Source organism: Primulina eburnea, chromosome 4 (genome assembly GCF_022965805.1).
Source record: "Primulina eburnea isolate SZY01 chromosome 4, ASM2296580v1, whole genome shotgun sequence".
In the NCBI taxonomy this organism is placed as follows: Eukaryota; Viridiplantae; Streptophyta; class Magnoliopsida; order Lamiales; family Gesneriaceae; genus Primulina; species Primulina eburnea.
In genome coordinates, this window is record NC_133104.1 from 284,207 (window position 1) to 305,577 (window position 21,371).

Sequence of the window (21,371 nt, forward strand, 5' to 3'; positions counted from 1 at the left end):
TTCTTGATTAAGATGTGAAGAGCAGTGTAACGCCCCAGATTCGACGAATGTCCTCATTGTATCAAGACGGGTCTTTCCAGCGTGCTTATGTCCTCACTCACACGCACCCTGAGAAACTTCCCAGGAGGTCACTCATCCCAAAATTGCACCAAGTCAAGTACGCTTAACTTTGGAGTTCTTATGTGATGAGCCAAGTGTTGGCCGAGTGTTCACAATGAAACTCTATGTATAAACAGTCTTTATTTTAATAATATTTGAAATTATTGTTTTGACACTTCTTTATCTGTATACCCATGCTAGTTGCATAGATAAAGTCCTTGAATATACAAATAGTAGAAATAATATGAGATGCTCATATGATGAGTATCATGAAACTCATATTCGGAATACTGTATATTCTAAACAGTTCCTAGTCGATTCAGCCGCCGCTAAGAAGGATATATGCCGCTCGATTTCGAGACTAGTATCTGCGATGTGAGTACCATGTTTCATTGGTAGGGGACATTGTGATGTCCGAGCATGCAGATATGTGCTCCTTGTAGAGTGCACTGAACAACCCTCCATAAAGGACTTTCCAAGTGGTTCTCACTTATCGAGTGGAAACGTCCTAGTTTATGGTTGTACACCATTAGTCCTTGTGACCCGGGACAACATTGAGACTCTATGTGCTAGCATTACACTTTGACTTGTTTACCGACTTTCATGGGGTCATCAGATGGCAAGGTTGGGTATTCTGTCGAAACATGTAGGAGTCGATGCATTGTAGTCGGGGATTCACCGCTTACCTTCGGGTATGGATATCCTATGTGATATCATGTGTATGTAGTTTGAAATCTCTGATCAGAGTATGGTGGTAATTATGAAACGGGTTTCATAGATTACACCATCGATGCAACTACGACATGACACATAGTATCGATTCATTGACAACTCTCGATATACCAATGGTTATCGAATCGGTCGGGATATATGAGTTGAAGGGACCGTACTGTACGCTAACCATAATCGAATGGTTCTTGCAGGCACTATCATTTGGTACCTAGGGAATCATGTAAGCGACGCTGCTAGGCGTTTAACATGATTGGTTGGGTACTATCATACTTGAGTTCTGACGTTCTTGTTTTCAAGGAGTTGATAAGTAAGAATGGAGCAATTGAGGTATGCTCAAATAAGGACATGTTTAGTTCGAATCACATGGAGATGTGAACCCACGGCTAGTTGTATCAATGAACCATTGAGGGCCACACAAGTACTAGCTTTCTAGATCCCGTTGAGAAGTAAAATAGTTCAATGTGTTGAATGGCTTATAAATGAGTTTATAAGCGTAAGGAAAAATAGAAATATGACTTCTATGAGAGAAATATAACTTTTAATTTGTGGAAGTGTTCCTAAATTAAAAGTTGGCCAAACAAATAATGTATTTGAAAATTGTGATTTTCATAAATATTATTATGGACTAAATTAAATTAAATCAAGTATTGAATTAATTAAATACTAGTGGGCCTAGTAGAGTTCAAATAATTAAATTAATTAAAGTGTTGAATTAATTAAATAACATTGGGTCTTGTTGAGCCCAATTAGAAATAATTATTAAACTAGTGGGCTTGAGTAAAATCAAGTAAACTTTAAATGAACTCAAATATATTAGGGACATTTAAATAAAAGCCCATGAGCCTTGTAATTGTTACAAGCCCAAGTCAAAAGCATGCTTGGGAGGTGAAGGGTTGGGTAATACTTTTATTAAAAAATTGCATGGCATGCAAAATGTTTTTTCTAGCGTGCTTATGTCCTCACTCACACGCACCCTGGGAAACTTCCCAGGAGGTCACTCATCCCAAAATTCTCCCAAGTCAAGCACGCTTAACTTTGGAGTTCTTATGTGATGAGCTACCGAAAAGAAGATACACCTTCTTGATATGAGTAGTATCAATCAAATCTTTTAAGCCCTCCTCAACTGTACAGTCCATTACATTGAACAGTCTCGGAACCCCTCTCATTCCGGTGTGAGATCAGTTCATTCATGTTCCCTCCACCTAGAAGCCTGCCAAGAGCCGCTCATTGTCCGTGCAATCTCATGGCACCGGCGATCACCCCCCGCCCTCTTCGGCCTCGGGCCTCACATGCCCACCAGCTTCCGTTTGGTTTGTCCCCGAACCACACCGTACTAAGAGAGGTCGGCTCTGATACCAACTGTAATGCCCCAGATTCGACGATTGTCCTCACTGTATCAAGACAGGTCTTTCCAACGTGTTTATGTCCTCACTCACACGCACCCTGAGAAACTTCCCAGGAGGTCATCTAGGCAAGAACTAAGCATGCAATTAACCTAATTAACAATAATCAGAGATAACAGCGGAAATAGTCAACAAAATAATGATTATACAACCCAATCGAAGTCTAGAATAACTCAAAATGAAATACCCAATACAACCATATCGAATCAAAACAATACCGATAAACTAAACCAACCAGCTACTCAACGTCCTCCTCCTGCTCCTCCTGAGCTGTCCAACCTGAGGTCTGCCCCGTGGGAATGGGGTGTCCAAGAATAAACAAAACCGAGGACGTGAGCGATAAGAACGCCCAGTACAAAAGTATGAGTATACAGACCTATATGAAATGCACATGCTATGATCATGATACCGGGGTAGTCAAGAAACAGGAGTCACAAAAGGATCTCAACAATGCTCAGTCTAGAGGCGCCAAGTGGATAGTGCCGCGCGGTACACCTCTGGGTCACTGCATCCACTACAAGACAGACGTGGACCTAAAAATGTCCCGGACCACCGAAGCCCTCCCGACCCGTCGGCCACTGTGTACTCTCGGTGTCCATGCGTCCACAAGACAGGGCTGAGCGGCCCCAAGATATAGCTTATCTCGAAAGAGATACAGCTCAACAGTAAAGGCTATCTCGAAGAAGATACGGCTCAACATGAAATGCAACGTGCAGTAATAAACGTGACATAATAGCATGCATCATATGACATATATCAATGCACCACATAATCATGCAACACATATAAGAATGTATACTCAACCAGGATATCTCGGATAGTACTTTCGTACCTCTATCACAGCAAGCCTAGCCTTACGCAACACCGCTAATCAGGTCTAGAACAAGCCTACGCATCAAAAGCATACTCAATCAATACTACCATGCTCGACTAGCAAAACCAGTACTCCCTAGTACTACCAAAGGTTTAGGGTTTACCTTCGTCCGTCGACAGCCCTTTGATGTCGATTGCCTCGTAACTCAGGCGCCGCTACGCTACTACTCCTGGCAGCTCTTGGCTATCGCCCATCCCAAAATTTCCCCAAGTCAAGCACGCTTAACTTTGGAGTTCTTATGTGATGAGCTACCGAAAAGAATATGCACCTTCTTGATATGAGTAATGCCAATCAAATATTTTAAGCCCTCTTCAACTGTACAGTCCATTACATTGAACAGTCTCGGAATGCCTCTCATTCCGGTGTGGGATCAGTTCATTCATGTTCCCTCCACTTAGAAGTTTGTCAGGAGCCGCTCATTGTCCGTGCAACCTCATGGCACCGGCGATCACCCCGCGCCCTCTTCGGCCCCGGGCCTACATGCCCACCAAACATATTTTATAGTCTAATTAATCACTAATTAGGCTTAGGCCCATTAAGTAGGTAATTTAGGTCCATTAGTGCTTAATTATAATTTTAAAAATAGTTAAACCCCACCCTTAACCCTACATACTCACGACCACACACCCACAATCAAATTCAAACTCTTTCAAATCATGGTAGGCGACACACACAAAATAATTTGAAGAAAATTCGATGAAGCTTCAAGGGTTCCAAGCCAGGTCCCGTCGTCACCGTTCTTCGCAATCGTCAACGTATATTTGTGCGTAAAATACGCAAAGGCACGCCATATTCTTTTCTTTACTCATCATCGCACCATATTATGTATTTGTTTATGAAATTGCATGAAAACAAGTTGCACTTTATTATTTTCGCACAAGCACCTTAGTCGGGTTTTAAAACATGTAATTTATCCATAAATCATGAAATTATTGTGGTTAAGGGGCTGCCATGATTAGGGTATGGATTAAGGGTTGTTTTATACAATTTTAACGGCTTAGAAACATGCACAATAAGCTGCACAAAAAAATAACAGAAGCTGGAATCCATTCACGTATATGTGTGTCTTGAGGGCTCGGTTTATGGGTGCTTGTGGCTTGGCTTGGATTGGCTTGGCTGGGGCTGGACCAGGCTGGGCTACGGTCATGTGTGAGTCAGGGGAAGAGTCCTAGCCATGCTAGTACTCGAGAACCAGGGGCTGGGAGGAGTCCTTGCCAACAAGGACTCCATCCGAGAGCTTCTATGGGGCAGCGCAGGTAGTTGTTGTTGTGCAGGAAGAAAGAGGCTCGGACTGAGGGCTTGGGCTGGGCTAGGTCAAGTGGTTAGGGTCCTAGGAGGGTGCTTGAGGGGTTGATTCAAGGTTGGCTCGGTGGTTGGGGACCTAGCAGCAAAAACGTGGGAATAGAGAGTTGTAGCAGCAAGGGAACGCGCAGGGTTGTGCTTATGATCCAAGAGGCTTGTGCGCGGGTTATATGGTCTGGGTTGGTCTGGGTATGGTCTGGGCGTGGTCCAGGGTCAGTTAGGGTCAGGGTGGCTCGATGGTTTAGGGTTGGGAGGAGTCCTAGATTGGTTAGGAGTTCTTTTGTTCAAAAACACTCCACCTGCACACACGCATGTAACAGGGTCCAGGTTGCAGGAGCTTTAACTCGGGTCAGGGGCTGGTTCTTGGGTTTGGGGGTGGTCAGTAGGGTTCATAGATGAGTTGGTTAGGTTTTGGTTCAAGGTGGCTCGGGCGTGGCTCGAGTAAATTAGGATTTGGCTCGGGTGGTTCGGTTATGTGTCAAAAACGAGATATAGGAACTAAAAATTGAATCCATGGGTCCACGGATGTGGCTCATGACTTGGAAGGGTAAAATAAATCATAAATATGTATGTTTAAAATTTGGGATCAAAATAATGAGTTTTGGATTTTTTCGAGATTTAATCGCCGCACGAAACGCTAATTAACGAGTTAATTGAAAAGCCTAATTTTAAGCTTTATAAAAGTATGAAAAATTAGGTTTAGGCTTAAATAATTATTAAAAGTCTAAGTTTTCAATTTAGGAATTTTATATTAGGGTTTGGTTTAATTCGAGATTAAAACACATTCATACGTCATATTTAAAGATTAATTTAAAGTCCTTGATTTAAACTAAATAAAAATCTGAGAAAATTCATGTAAACTTAAATAATTATTTGAGACATGATAGAGTCAATGAATTTAAGATAATATCAGAAACGTGAAATTTTAGGTCCAGGGATAAAACGGTCTTTTTACACCTAAAAATTAGTAAACGTCATGGCAGTGTCCTGAATGCTTTTTATATGCTAATATGATTATTTTCAATGATTATGGATGTTTATATATTAATATGTCAATTTTAAATGTTTATGAATTTATAAGATAATATGTTTAATGCTTTATGATTTAATATGCTAAAACGTTTATTTTAAATATTTATGATTTAAATGTTTATTTTAAATGTTTAAATGTTAAAATATTTATTTTAAAATGTTCATGGATGTTTATGATTTTTAATATGTTAAATTATGATTTTTAAATGTATATGATTTTTATGATTTAAATTGGACATTTAAAAGATATGTTGCATGCTTGGTTTCAAAATAAAATGATATTATATGCATGTTTTTATTAAGTGATGAAAATACGACATGTTGAAGGATGTGAAGGATTGTGACTAATACATGTTGGAGATATCGTGAGGGTTATGGTCCCAGTGGGAGCCCGACGATCGTGTTTCTTTGGATACGAATACGAATACGAATACGTGATATGAATACGTGATACGAATACGAAAATGTTAATACGTTGGCCAAGGCCCAATTGACGGGTGAGAGTGTCGCTGGTGTCCCCGCGGCCCAATACTGTGGTTACATGTAGATGGATCCATCGCCCAATACGTTTACGAATACGAGTCACAATCACGATCTGAATTCAACATACACGAACATGAATATGAATATGAGGACATGAATATGTTGATATAAATATGGATATGAATATGAATATGTTTATGTTTATATGAAAATGTTTATGCATAAGATTATGAAAATGTTTTTATTTAAAAGTTTTATGCATCATGAAAATGTTTACGAAAATTTTTATGTTTATGCATCTTCATGAAAACGATATTTTAAGTACAAGTATTTTTCACTGTTATATGTTAACTGTATTATGTATACTCGTTATCAATAATATGACGTGTTGAGTCTTTAGACTCACTAGGTGTGATTGATGCATGTGATATTGATTATGAATATGATAATGGAGGTCTTGATGGTTAACTTGACTGGACTGAAGGTGCACATAACCCGAGGACCGACGTTAGTTTTCCACACGAGTTATTATTTATGATTTTAAGCAATGTTAAAGATATTTTATGTCTTTTATTTATGTTATGAGAGATTTTTGAGAGGTTATAGTATGAGCTACACTTTTCAAATAATGTTTTTAGGTTGGTAAAACGTTTGACGATTTTATGCTTTAAAATATTTTCCTTTGGATTTTTAAATGGCTGTTGGATGTTTATTTTTAAAATGATGTCAAAAATAATTTATGGTTCGGCTGATGCTAAGTGAGGTTTTAAAAAAAATAAAATTTCTATCACGTTTTAAGAAAACGAATAACAGACGTTTCAAGCAGTCTCTAAAACCCAGTGGATATAAACCGACAACGCTCTGGTCAAAGAGGTAAACTGTACAATTTATTATACGGAAGCATGATAAGCAATTTATATATATATAAAAAAAATTTGATCATCTAAATATGATATATATGCTGGAAACCTTGCGTAGCTGTATGTCTTGGAGCTATACGTCTTTAATAACATGCTCGATATGTATAACATGTCACATACCATAATTATGAAAAGTAAGGGTAATTTGGAAAATTTAAAAAAATTGGGGAGTTAAAAAAAAAGATTTGAGGGGATGGGAAATTTAAGAGAAAGTTGAGTATTGAGATGGAAATTTATTGTAAAATTATCCCTTCAAATAAGATATTTATAATATTTTATTTTAAATATATATAAACTCATATCATAAATAAATATATATTTGATCTTGGACTTTTTAAATAAATATTATAAATTAAAAAAAAAATTCAAAAATATAACAGATTTTAAAATTTTAAAAGAATATGATAAGGTGGGGTTTGTAACCCCGCTTCATTGAGGAGTCGGGGTCTGAGACCCCGACTGCTAATTGTGTTTTTCGAGGAGTCGGGGTTTGAGACCCCGACTCCTATTTTTATTTTTTTTTTCCCGACAACTTCTTACAATTGATTAATGTTGATTTTTTTTTTGTCATTTTGTATGACAAATGTATCTGATAAAGCCAAATTGAACACCCGTGATGGTCAAATTGAACACCCGTGAATCTATACTGAATTCAACTTGCAATATCAGTGATGCTCGAACATGTAATTGCTTGCTTTTATCATTCCTTTCCCTCATGTTCTTCTTCTAAGGTGCATGTAAGTTTTTTCTTCTTTTCTATCTTTTTTTTCTTATTTCAATCTATTTTTCCTCTTCAACACCAATTTTTTTTATTCTTTACTTTGTGTTTATGATGAACTAACAAGAAGCTTAAATTTTTTTCTTAAATTTTTTTTCTTTTGTAGGTATAAATTTTTTTGAAAAATCAATAATTTGAAGTTCTTCGTCAACAAAGTAAGTGATTTTTTTATTAAACAACAATTGTTAATATTTTTAATTAAATTTATCATGACTTTGTTATGTTTAGTGTTATCTCATTCATACTTTGTAAATAATACAATTTAAGATGTTAAAATTTTTTAATGGTGACAAATATTAATGTTAAAACGGATACGAATGCCTTGAAAAATTATAGTAATCAAAATTTAATTGTTGAATATTAACTAGTTTGGAGAATTTGGATATTAAATATAATTTAGATACAATCTGATAAATTTTAAAAACTTTTTTTATTCAATGAGTTTTCAGTAGAATGAAAATTTTGAGCAAATTAAAAATAATTTTGTGATATTAATTAAATTTTAAGTATAAAAATGTTTATAAATATTATAAAATAAAAATCTTGTAGCAAATTTTAACCGACATTTGAATTATAATTTAATTTTTTTTGGTCATATATTTATCAATATCTGAATATTTATCAGTATATGATTTTTCTAACTAAATATCTATTCATTATTATATATCCTTTCTAAACATAATAAATATAAATTGTATAAATAGTCAAAAAGATGTTAGTATTTATAATACAAAATTTTTCTAAGATCAAATAATTATTTATAATCTTTTTTAAAAAAAAATTCTATCAAAATCGATTGAGAGAAATGTTTTATAATTACAAAGCTTTTAATGATAAGTTTGAAAAAAATAAATTGGTTATACGAAATAAATACTAATTTTATATACACATATACGTGAAAATTTTCTAATAGTAAATTTTTCATTAATAATATTAAAAATATTGTTTATATATTTAAAAAATTAAATAGTATACTCATTTTTTTATATCATAAATGATATAATTTCAAATATTTTTATGTAAATATATATAAAAAAATATTATAGCATTTTTCTCATAACATAAATATACTGAACTTTCCTAAAATAAATTTATTAATTTTTGTACACTTAAAAAATATATTAATTGTAAAAATATAACAAAATAATGTTTTATTAGCTTTTTGGACTTAAAAAAATATTGTAATGTTAAAAATATAATTATAATTTTGTATTATTATTTCTAATTTTTTGAAGGAATATTATTATTTCTAATTAATAATAAATTATTCTTGTTATGTTTTACAAGATGGGGGCATATATCAAACCGGTCGACCATAGTGTCCTTCACTTGCAGGAGACTCATATCTCAAGAACAATATCAAGCGATAATATCGATACCATTTTAGAAGTCAGACAATCGGATAACTGAATTTCGAAACTTTATAGTTCTGGCTTAATTCACAATCGTGTTCTGACCCTCTTGAATGAGATGGGGTTATATGGTGTTCTCCGATGTGGCTTTCGACCTATTGACAATCATCTAATTACAGCTTTAGTTGAGAGGTGGAGACGTGAGACTCATACATTCCACCTACGTGTTGGTGAGGCCACCGTCACACTCCAGGATGTTGAAATAATATGGGGTTTGAATATTAAGGGCCAACCTGTAACGGGAACCGACATGAGTCACACGGCTGAAGAATGGCGTCAAAAATGTGTCGAGTTACTAGGTTTTGCACCCACTGCATCTTTAGTGACTGGAGGACGCTTATCGATATCTGTTTTAGACGCACACACTGCAGAGAAAATCAGATTGACAACGACAGTTCAGACTTGGAGGTGGTGCAATATACTCGATGTATTGCCCTGATGGTAATTGGAGGATGCATGTTCCCTGATTCTCGTGGTGGTGTTGTGAGTCTTATGTATTTGCAGCTACTTCTTAATATTCCACGGGTGAGTATGTATAGTTGGGGAAGCGCTGTATTATCCTTCCTGTATCGCGAGTTATGTAAATCATCAATTATAGGGAGGAAAATAATTTGTGGGCCTTTGTTGATCTTACAGGTAGCTTTATTATTTTGTTTATAATAATTTCACAATTTTTGTAAGCCAAAAATAATTTGTAGGCCTTTGTTAATGGTGCTTTCTTTAATGCAGGTTTGGGCATGGAGCAGGATGACATCGCTTAGTCCTGATGTACATGGTTATTGCCATATTGTTCCTGCAGCCCCCGATGTAAATGATAACGACTATGATACAATTCTTCCAATTGCTCCTTATGGTGCAAGGTAAATTTTTGCAAATCAATTTAGCATTTGAGTTACAAAAATATTTGAAATTATTTTTGTTTCTTTAGGTGGCTCGTCATTTTAGTCATACTCATACATCTACCCACTCAGTACGTATTATACGTGAGATACTTGATCTTATGGAAGATGGTCAGGTGTTTATCAATCAATATTCATCAATATTAATACTAACATTCAATTAACACTCATATTGATTTTACATTTTTTTTTATTAATTGCAGTTTAATTGGACTGTTTACAATTTCGAAGCGCTCGATGTGCAAGCATTCATCACAGGACATCAAGGGGAAATATGGCGATGTGTATGCCCTCTAATTTGTTTTGATATTGTGGAAATGTATCGTCCAAATCGGGTGTTGCGTCAATTTGGAATGCGACAACGAATTCCCGAACCCGCAACTGATGGGGATGATCTACACAACTTGTCCCGAGTAGGACATCGTAATTTTGATTGGAAAGAATTTCATAGTGGTCCGATTGAGATATGGAAAAATAAGGAAACACATATCGTGGAGGATATGCTCGTCTCTGGACACATGATGGTGGACTACCAATATAAGAAATGGTACGACAACATCACTATACGATTCATTTCTCCAAATAGCGAAGGAATTGGTTACTCCAGTGGACAAGCATATTTCCGAGCCATTGTGGTTAGTGTTAATGCAAATTTATCAAAGTAAATTATTTGTACTTATTTTCTAATGTTTTCTTAATTGATATGATTTGTGCTACATAGGACGAGGAAGCGACCACACTCACAAATCGATTCAGAGGGCTTAGCGTACATGAACAATCGAGGGAGGCACTTGAGGAAGCCATTCAAGATGATTGGAGAATTGGTTCACGTCTTCGTGATGCACTGAATAGGGTATCTAATGATGAAGAAGTGCAACATGATATACCACGTAGAAACTCGTTTCAAAATCTTGAGGAATGTAGCCGTCGTCGTTAACGTGAATCGGGTTCTAGTAGCTCATCTGGTTCACAGCAACATCGTAGACCACATGGATTCGATGTCACTGCCACTTCACATGGACATTGCATGTGTGGGTCATCACGTGGTCATGACATGTCTGGAACGTCACATAGACCATCAAAAGTGTCTAATGTTGACTATCGACCATCAATGCAATACGGTTTTCACACTCCGTACGTTGCTAGCAGTGTATCATTCACTGATCTACTAAATTCTGACCATCGACAGTTTGATGATGAAGTACGCTCGTTTAATCATGAAGTGCGTCCAAACTATTTGACTTCACCGATTCCATTCCATGGATTTTCTGCCACATCATCTGCTAATTATCCATATGGTTTAAACAGAGAACAAAATACGGAGGCAGAACATAATACGGATATGGAAGCAAAACAGTTGAACTTGCGAAGAAGTCTACGAGTGCGTATACCACGTGGTTGTGGCACTAGCCATTTCTATTACTACTAGTATTAGTATATCCTCTATGCATGTCAGTTTCATATTCTCGTCAATTGTAGTTTGTTGTTTTATTTTGGTATTTGTATTTTGGATGTGTTATGATATTTTTATTTGAAAATAATATGATATATAATGTCATTTGTATAATATATATTATACAATAAAAAATCATATATTTGAATATATTATTATAATACTATGTAATAAAATTTATTTTAAAAAACGTTAACTTATATGTAATTAACTAAGTTGAAATATTGAATTATACTTATATAAATCATATAACATTATATAAATTTATTGACAGAATAAAATATCAATAGTCAAAGTAAAAAATCAAACATCAATTACAGCCAAAACAACAACTACAATTATTTAAAAACTTTTGATATTACACATTCGTAATACACGTAACCACACTTCACTTGCAACACAAATCTTAATATTATTATGATAAACAACACATGAAACTCCATTGTTATGATGTACCACCACGTGCATAAGCCTGTCTCTCTCTTGTTGTTGGTCGATCCATCTCATTATGTATCCTTGATGTTCTATGTCTACCAGCTCTTCGTTTTTCACGTCGACATTGGTTATGGTTTAATTCAAATTCAGCGTCATCCCAATATCTTTCATCTGGTATTGGGATAAATCTTCCTTCATATGTTTTAACATATCGTTGCATACTAAGCCACGGCTGCATTAATTCCATCGGGTCCAAACCGTACCACTTTGCTGTACATATGGCATGAGAGCAAGGTATTCCGAAAATTGTCTATTTTCCGCAAGAGCAATCACGAGTACTCAAGTTCACAACTTGTACATGTTCATTATGTCCTAGTCGTCCTCGTGTTACTACGGATGCAGATTTGTCACTGATTTCGTATCTGCTAACACTGTGATTGCTTGATTTGATTGACCATTTCTCGTATTTGTGGAATGCAAAATCAGGCCACGGTTGGTTGTTTGCCACCATATAGGTAATTCTTTCCTTACGATCGAAGAAATATTTTACACAACGTCCAATTGTTAACTGCACAATTACTGAAATAGGAAGACGTCTTGCACCCTTCAACACACCATTCAAACACTCAGATATATTTGTCGTCATCACACCACGACGCCATCCACCATCATGGGCCATCGTCCACTTCTCACGTGAAATCCCACACAAATATCGATATGCATTCGGGTTAAGGTTTTTAAGTGCATCCATTGTGGCATCAAACTTACGTATCTGATGTTGAGTGCCCGCTCGCCAACAAAGATCTTTCAAATGAACATTCTTAAACTGATTGTTGAAGTTTGAGCATACATGGCGCAAACAAAAACGATGTACTCCACGAGGAGGTTTGAAATCTGGTACATTATCCACGGCGCTTACAATAGCCCGATGCCTATCAGAGATAAGACATATACCTCTAGCCCCACGAATGACATGTTTGCTTAGATTATCAAGAAACCATTTCCATGAGTCGTACGTCTCTTCATCAACAATCGAAAAAGCCAATGGCAATACCTGATTGTTTGCATCCAATCCCACTGCTATCAACATTTTGTGCTTGTACTTGGTATATAAGTGGGTTCCGTCAATGCTAATAACCGTACGACAATGTTCAAACCCATCTATGCACGGTCTGAATGCCCAAAACACATAGTTCAAAATCTTCATTGTTGGGTTATACGTATCAATATGGTTCCACTCAACGATAGAGCCTGGATTGTGCTTCACGAGGGCGCCCATATATCTCGGTAGTCGTCGAACAGAACTTTCCCATGTTCCATAAACATTTTGTTCATTCTCTAAGCCTGATTTCGAGGACGAAATCTTTTTAAGGGGGGGAGAATGTAGTAGCCCGAATTCCAAATTGGGTAATTAACGGAGTAATGGTGATTAAGAAGGTTTAATGTGTAATTTTGACCGAGTCATGATCGGACGGACCGAAGATGGTTCGGAAGCACCGAAGAGTTCGGAAGGTCCGAAGTGGGTTCGGTGGATCCGATCATGAGGTGTCAAGAGCAGCTGGACACGTGCATGTTCGGACGGTCCGAAGTGTATGATCGGAGGATCCGATCATGAGCTGTCAAGAGCCAATGGACACGTAGCGTTCGGACGTTCCGAAGTGTTGTTCGGAGGATCCGAACATGGCCTATAAATAGTGCTCGGATTTCTCATTTTTGACTTGCCAATTTCTTGAGTTTTCTCTCATTTTGGAGAGTTTGGAAGGTTTCTAGGGTTAGTTGTTGGTCGAGCGATAGCCAAGAGCTGCCAGGAGTAGTAGCGTAGCGGCGCCTGAGTTTCAAGGCAATCGACATCAAAGGGCTGTCGACGGACGAAGGTAAACCCTAAACCTTTGGTAGTACTAGGGAGTACTGGTTTTGCTAGTATAGCATGGTAGTATTGATTGAGTATGCTTTTGATGAATAGGCTTGGACTAGACCTGTTGTTTGGTTATTCCAGTGGATTAGGATTGCTGTGATAGAGGTACGAAAGTACTATCCGAGATATCCTGGTTGAGTATACATTCATATATGTGTTGCATGAGTATTTGCTGCATTGTTATATGTCATATGATGCATGCTATTATGTCACGAGTTATGATGCATATTGCATATCATGTTGAGCCGTATCTCCTTCGAGATAGCCTTTACTGTTGAGCTGTATCTCTTTCGAGATAAGCTATATCTTGGGGCCGCTCAGCCCTGTCTTGTGGACGCATGGACACCGAGAGTACACAGTGGCCGACGGGTCGGGAGGGCTTCGGTGGTCCGGGACATTTTAGGTCCACGTCTGTCTTGTAGTGGATGCAGTGACCCAGAGGTTGGACCGCGCGGCACTATCCACTTGGCGCCTCTAGACTGAGCATTTTGAGATCCTTTGTGATTCCTGTTTCTTGACTACCCTGGTATCATATCATAGCATGTGCATTTCATATAGGTTTGTATACTCATACTTTTGTACTGGGCGTTTTTATCGCTCACGTCCTCGGTTTTGTTTATTCTTGGACACCCCATTCCCACGGGGCAGGCCTCAGGTTGGATTGGCTTCAGAGGAGCAGTAGGAGACGTTGAGTTAGCTGGTTGTTTTAGTTTTGCAGTGTTTTCCATTTGATTTCGATATGGTTTGTACGGATATTTCATTTTGATTGTCTAGACTTCGATTTCGATTGGGGTTGTATACTATTGTTGTTGGCCATATTTCCGCTGGTTATCTCTGATTATAATTAATTAGGTTAATTCATGCTAGTTTTTGATTAGTAGGTGATTCTGGAACGGGTCACTACTTTAACGAACTATACCACAAGAGTGTTTGCCGCCATGTTCATGTCCATGTTATGATGGTCAAGGCCGACATGACTAGAGATACACGTATGTGACCCTCCATACTTAGTGATTTTCCAATAGCCCGACTTCACCTTGAGCGATGCTCGAAGACCCCAATGACATGGCATAGTTGAAGACTTATTTTTGCAGCAAACTTTCCAGAACGTCGGTGAGCTTTGGACGACACGGTACTCACGTCGTGCGACCCTAACAGAGTAGTCCTTGACACTGGCAATCAGTTCTTTTTTGTCCTTGAATATCATGTTGATGCACAAATCGCCTCTTTCAGGGTTGTAATAGGTCGTGATACTTGCATATGGGAGATCTGTAGAATCTGGAATTTGCTCATCGTACACTTGGCTGAAAAATGGTGGATCTTCACAGATTATCGACCTATCCGCTTGAATATTGTCAGGCACCGTACCTTGCCTCCATGCTTGAGATGATGTACCCTCATTTGGACCTTGTGAATAACCGACATCACGTTCAAATGCATTATTATCATCATTTTCATCAACATTACCATCTTCAGAATCGTTGGAAGGTGAATCTTCATCACTATCCTCATCGTGGTAACTATCCATAAAGAAATCACGTCTCGTTTGTTCATCATATGATGTGAACGGAGTAATTTCATACGGATTACACCTTCTTCTTGCACTAGACTCCCATCTACGCCCATCATCTGCCCATGGAATGGTTTGTTCAACCACATGATTATTCGCATATCGATCCCAATTATTTGGCTGTTCATCTTCACCTACAACAACATTTGAAGTGCCTCCTCCATCATCGAAGCCCATTGTACTAAATCCTTGTGTAATACATGGGATGTAGGCTTCTAGATCATTGGAACAAACATTATTTTGTACCGACTCAGACTCAATATACAAATGTAAACACTGCAGGTCAATCTGAGATGTCATAAAATGTAAATTATCGTCATCTTCGATACAAAGTTGAAACTCTATTCTATGCGTCATCTCCATGTAGGCATATTTGGTTGTCAACTTCAGCATAAATTCCTTGCTGTTAATATTTAACTTTTTATACAATCTCTTCATCAAATCAGAATAAGTTATGGACCGTGGTACCATCATCATCTTCACAGCAGGCTTGCTGTATTCCACAGTTCCTTGTTGTGCAACTACATAACCATTGACATACAACGCCACTGATATAGTGTCCATTTTCTGTGTTACGTGAATATAATTATAATTAATCACAACACAATATATGTTATAAAACTATGAAATTCTGAATAAATTAACCATGATCGTAAAGTGATTGATTTTAGAGAGAAAAAAAAGTTCATTTTAATTAGTACATGTAAATAAAATTGAAATAAAATGTTGAAGAAAAAATACCTTTATATATAACCAACATTCAGCTATAAAATACACTACCACATCATCGCCGAATGCATCTTCATCAATGCCAATACGAATGAATTATTATTCATGTAAGTTATACATATATAGTGGGACGAATGAATTATTAGTCATGTAAGTTATACATATATAGTGGGAAGAAAGCATAAAAAAACAAAAGAGGATTCAATGAATATATTTCAATCAGACATTTGTCCCGAGATTCGCGGTGGTTACTGTAACGGTCAAGGAGTCGGGGTCTCAAACCCCGACTCCTCGAAAAACACAATTAGCAGTCGGGGTCTCAGACCCCGACTCCTCAATGAAGCGGGGTTACAAACCCCACCTTATCATATTCTTTTAAAATTTTAACATCTGTTATATTTTTGAAATTTTTTTTAAAATTTATAATATTTATTTAAAAAGTCCTTTGATCTTTCAAAAAAAAAAAAAAACCCTTGTATAAATAGATTTAGGTGGGCAGGGCTAGGCTAGCAAAAATCAGTATGATCGGGGTGTGGGTCCCTTGGTGGAAACAAGGCACGTGCGTACGCCTCACAAATATTAATTCAAATTGTCTCCTTCTACATTTGACTCCATATTACGCCGCTCGAATCCAATTATCTGATGATATTCCTTTTTATTTTTAAAATAATGTTGGTCAAATTGCTTGAAATAGAATGTGCCTATTTATTCATTTGGAGCTGGCTGTCTTTTTATTTTTCAGCTTGGCACACGTTATTTGTTTGTGTGATTTTCTCCCTATTAATTGCAGTTCAAGGTCTTTGAACGAGGTGAGGACTCGAAGAAGAGAGACATGAAGAGGCTTGTAAGTATGTTCGTTGTTTCTTTTTTTGGTAATTGATAAATGTAGCTGCTTTACTTTCTCGATTATGGTTTTTTTTATATATATATATGGAGCTTTATGTGATCGTGTGTGGATTTTCTTCCTTCCTGGGTTTCTGTTATTCGTGCTATTTCCTTAATCTTTGACCCCTGCTGTGTTTTTTTTTTTTTTGGTAATGGTTTCCTGTTTTAGTTACTGTAGAAGGAATTGGCTTTTTATTCGGGTCAGTGTTGGTTAATTTGATGAGATCTTCGCCGTTTTTGAGCAGTTAATATGTCTACATTGGCTGTAAGTTATCGTGTGCTAGTTTGACGGGTATTGGTAGTGATTTTGATCAAATTTTGAGCCGTTTCTGTGTTCTTACCTAGCATTTGTCTTTCCATGGGATCATAGATTATGCATTTTCTGACAAGTGATCTGTTTTTTTATGTTGGTTACTGCCCTTAACACAAGTTGCATTTTTGGGTTTCCTTTCTCAACTTGTCCAATTGTCTGTACTTGAGAAAGTACTTTTGTTCAATAAGATATGGAAGCCTTACTCTTGGGAATTCAACTAGACGTGCTCCAGGGTAATGTACAATGTAATGCTCTTTCTGTGTTTCTTTATTACTCATTTCTTCTCAGGCAGTACTTCTTTTTCTCCTGGTATCGAGTTATGCTGTAGAGTACAATGGAGAATGCAAGACTGCCTGGCCATTAACTCCCAGACATCACAGCGTTTCTGTTTCTGAATTTGGGGCAGTTGGAGATGGGATAACTTTGAACACTATAGCATTTCAGAATGCCATTTTCTATCTCAAGTCCTTTGTGGATAAGGGTGGTGCGCAGCTATATGTTCCGGCAGGCATGTGGCTTATCGGATGCATCAATCTTACTAGCCATCTTACCTTATTCCTTGAAAAAGATGCTGTTATTCTTGGTTCTCAGGTCATCAATATAATAAATATATAAAAAAAAACTAAGTCTTTTATTTGGGGAGCACAAGTTTTCAAAATCTATCAGAATGTGAATTATTCTACGCTGAAGTCTTTCTTTTTATATGTTGTTTATGCAGGATTACAGTCACTGGAGTGTCGTTGGACCACTGCCTTCTTATGGTGGAGGCCTTGAGGTACCTGGTAGATATCGCAGCTTGATCACTGGTCAGAATTTAACTGATGTGGTTATAACTGGTAAAGCTTGTAGCCTGATTTTCCCAGTTCGTCGAATATTATTAATTACCGTGACAGTATTCTGATTTTGACGTGATTTATTTGTGCACTGTACCATCTATACAGGCAATAATGGAACTATTGATGGTCAGGGTTTGGTTTGGTGGGAAGAAGTGAATGAACAGTCCTCAAATCACAGTCGACCACATTTAATAGAATTAATTGGCTCCACCAATGTTTTCATATCAAACTTAACCTTCTTGAATGCACCTGCTTCGAACATACACCCAGCTTATTGCAGGTAGATTGCTGAATTTTTGCACCTGAACCATTTGTTTTATTATAAATATTACATTAAACATATGACCTCTAGATCACTTTTATTCCAAAGTCTGTTTTTTTTGTTCTGTTTCTTTGATGAAGCCACTTGCGAGTTCAGAACATTACTATGTATTCTCCACCTGACTCTCCATATATTAGCGGAATAGTTCCAGGTTCGTAGATATCCAGATCCCTTTTAGTTAATCACATGCATTAACTGGTTCAGGGGTTGATGCAAAATCTTGTAAATTCAGATTCTTCCAAGCATATTTGCATTGAGAACTGCAACATTAGCATGGGATATGATGCAATTGCTCTTAAAAGTGGTTGGGACGAATATGGCATTGCATACGGCAAACCAACCACCAAAGTTCACATTCGAGAAGTTCTCCTGACATCTTCTTCAGGCTCAGGAATAGCATTTGGTAGTGAAATGTCTGGTGGCATTTTGAATATCCTAGTCGAGCACCTCCATATAGTTGATTCATTATCCGGCATTCAGCTAAAGACGGAGAGAGGAAGGGGTGGTTATGTAAAAAACATACAAATATCAGATGTTTTCATGGAAAATTTAAAGGAAGGAATACAAGCTACAGGTCATTATGATTCTCACCCAGACAAAAAATTTGATCCGGATGCTCTTCCAGTGGTTAGTGAAATCTCATTTAAGGACATTGTTGGTGTAAATGTTACTACACTTGGTAATTTTTCAGGAATTGATGAATCTCCATTCACTTCTATATGTCTGTCAAATGTTTCATTTTCATTCACTTCCGTTGATCCATCTTTGCGGTGGTTGTGCTCCAATGTCATTGGCTCATCTATTAATGTATCACCTGAACCTTGTACAGAACTCCAAAGCCCATTTTCCAATTGTGAGAACCCAAATTTTTGGGCACGTAATTAATTAAATATAGACATGTATAAGAATTTATTTTCGAGTTATAATAAACTTGAAAATATAAATAATACATGGAAATCGAAATCCAGTGCAAGATACACAGTAAATTAATGCTGGATATCTACCTAATTGGAAAGATTATATCGCATATAAGGAAGTTTTCTCAATAATGAAGCTAACAAATTTGCAATACAGTCCAGATACGTCACGAACCTGTACAAGAAAGCAGTCTACGTTCATCCGAGAGAGATTAGTGCAATCACCCATTTGATTAGCCATCAGCGTCATTCGTGGAACGACTTCAGAGCTTACCTTGTAAGCTGATTTTCCGTGCCTATAAATAGGAGGACTCCTCATTCAGAACTTGCACTCCCAAATCTCGAAATCCTCTCTAGCATCACCGTATTTTCGAAGCTTTCATCCTCAAATAGCGAAGCTCTGCCGCAATCTCACCATTCACGTTTCCTTGAGCTGTCAGAATACTGTAAGTGGGCTTTTGATATATGTATTCCTTCGTAAGCGGATTTTTGATATTATTATATAAAATTGCACACTTATGTTTATTTTAAGTGGCTCTCGATATTTATATTCTTTTGATAAATACGGTTCACTTGTTTAATTATTTTTAAAGTGGACTTCTGAATATATATGTATTATCATATAAAAGATTTGGCACACTTATTTTCTTTTTAAGTGAGCATGATATATTTCGAAAACAAATTAAATATGACTTTGAAAATTCGATCGGCATGATATATTCATTTATTTTTGGTATGAAATCCCCTGAATTATTCGTTTTTCGATATCAGTTATAATATTTGAAAGCATGTTGAATTATTTGAAATGCACTGTAATGATTTGATTTAGAAATGGTAAAGGAAATTCCGAACTTTGATATGCTTTGTTTAGGCCCTGATGCGGTGGGTTATAATAACCGTTCCTTTGGCCTCGCCCCTTAGAGGAGTAACATATAGGGGACTGATCAGTAAAAACCATAGAAAATGAGATGATTTTCAGTGCTATATTCGTATTTGTGTTAGTATTTGTTTCAACATGCTTAATATTGAAATTTCGATAATTTATTCGTAAGTATATCCTTGATATTTGTTATGCACGATCGGCCCCCATTTACTGAGTATTTCCCAAAATACTCACCCCTTACATTCCCACCCAGATAAGAATGAGAATCAAATTGAGGATGAGGAGCAAGACTACTTTTGGGGATGGTGATGAAGCAGTCTAATTCGGGACCGGTCGATTATTCTGTCTTATGATTTTAGTATCGTGTATTTACGCTTCCGCATGTTTCTATTTCTTTTGAGTTGTAAAGACAGTGAACTTTTGGGAAATTTATGATAATAAACTGGTTTTGGTTTATACTGTGCTACGAGGCTTGTTGTTTTCAATTGTGTGGTTGTAAAACAACGCCGGTGTCGACTAACCCCGGTCTCGGGGCGTGACATTTAAGTGGTATCAGAGCCGCCAGGTTCATAATCCGGTTGGGGAAGAAAATTATTCGGAAAAAAAAAAAAAATCGGTGGAATTTTAAAAATCGGCCAATGCAGTGCCATTCGAAACGACCAATGAGTAATATCACAACTTGTTGCGAGGCTTAGTCTGAAAACACGAAATTCCTTTATTTAGATATTCGAAATCGCGTTTTTGCTATTTTAGGAAAGTTTCGTAGAACTCATAACTTTTCGTAGAAAACTCAGAATTTAATTCCGTCAACTGTTCTAGAATCCTCTCAACGTATTATTTCTATCCATGGGTCAATGTCCAAACTTTCTATTTTTGGAAACTTTCTCGAAGTTCAACGTGTTTCTTGAACTACTTGTCGAAATTTTATGGAATTGTATTATGAAGACAATTAGTATTTGTATTTATTTTTGGGAATATACCTATAAGAGATAAGTTAACTGAAGCTTCTGATTTAAGATAAAAGATTTGACTCGGGGATGATAAGTTATTTATGGAAACTAATATGAGAAAAGTTGATATAAGAACTATATCACAAGTTTTGGGTATTCCAATAGAGAAGTTGATTTTGTGGTAACAGTTAACTGTATTGGCATTAAATTTGGGTTATTAAGAATGTTA

General features: G+C 36.8%; 3 protein-coding genes across 3 annotated transcripts; 1 reads left to right on the forward strand and 2 right to left on the reverse strand.

Annotated features, from left to right (window-relative positions):
* Positions 1 to 12,132: 12,132 nt before the first annotated feature.
* LOC140829569 (uncharacterized) lies at positions 12,133 to 13,101 on the reverse strand. Its single transcript, XM_073192884.1, has one exon. The coding sequence runs from the start codon at positions 13,099 to 13,101 to the stop codon at positions 12,133 to 12,135; it is 969 nt and encodes a 322-aa protein (XP_073048985.1).
* A 1,549-nt stretch (positions 13,102 to 14,650) lies between these two features.
* Positions 14,651 to 16,084, reverse strand: LOC140829570 (uncharacterized). Its single transcript, XM_073192885.1, has 2 exons — positions 16,049 to 16,084; positions 14,651 to 15,874 (listed from the first exon to the last, which is right to left on the reverse strand). The coding sequence occupies exon 2, from the start codon at positions 15,869 to 15,871 to the stop codon at positions 14,651 to 14,653; it is 1,221 nt and encodes a 406-aa protein (XP_073048986.1). The 5' UTR covers positions 15,872 to 15,874; positions 16,049 to 16,084.
* A 562-nt stretch (positions 16,085 to 16,646) lies between these two features.
* LOC140829571 (probable polygalacturonase) lies at positions 16,647 to 19,250 on the forward strand (the record flags this gene model as incomplete). The annotated part of the gene is made up of 6 exons (XM_073192886.1): positions 16,647 to 16,880; positions 17,523 to 17,825; positions 17,953 to 18,070; positions 18,176 to 18,350; positions 18,473 to 18,543; positions 18,625 to 19,250. Coding segments are annotated over exons 1-6 (1,305 nt in total), but the record flags the coding sequence as incomplete, so codon positions are not given.
* Positions 19,251 to 21,371: the final 2,121 nt, after the last annotated feature.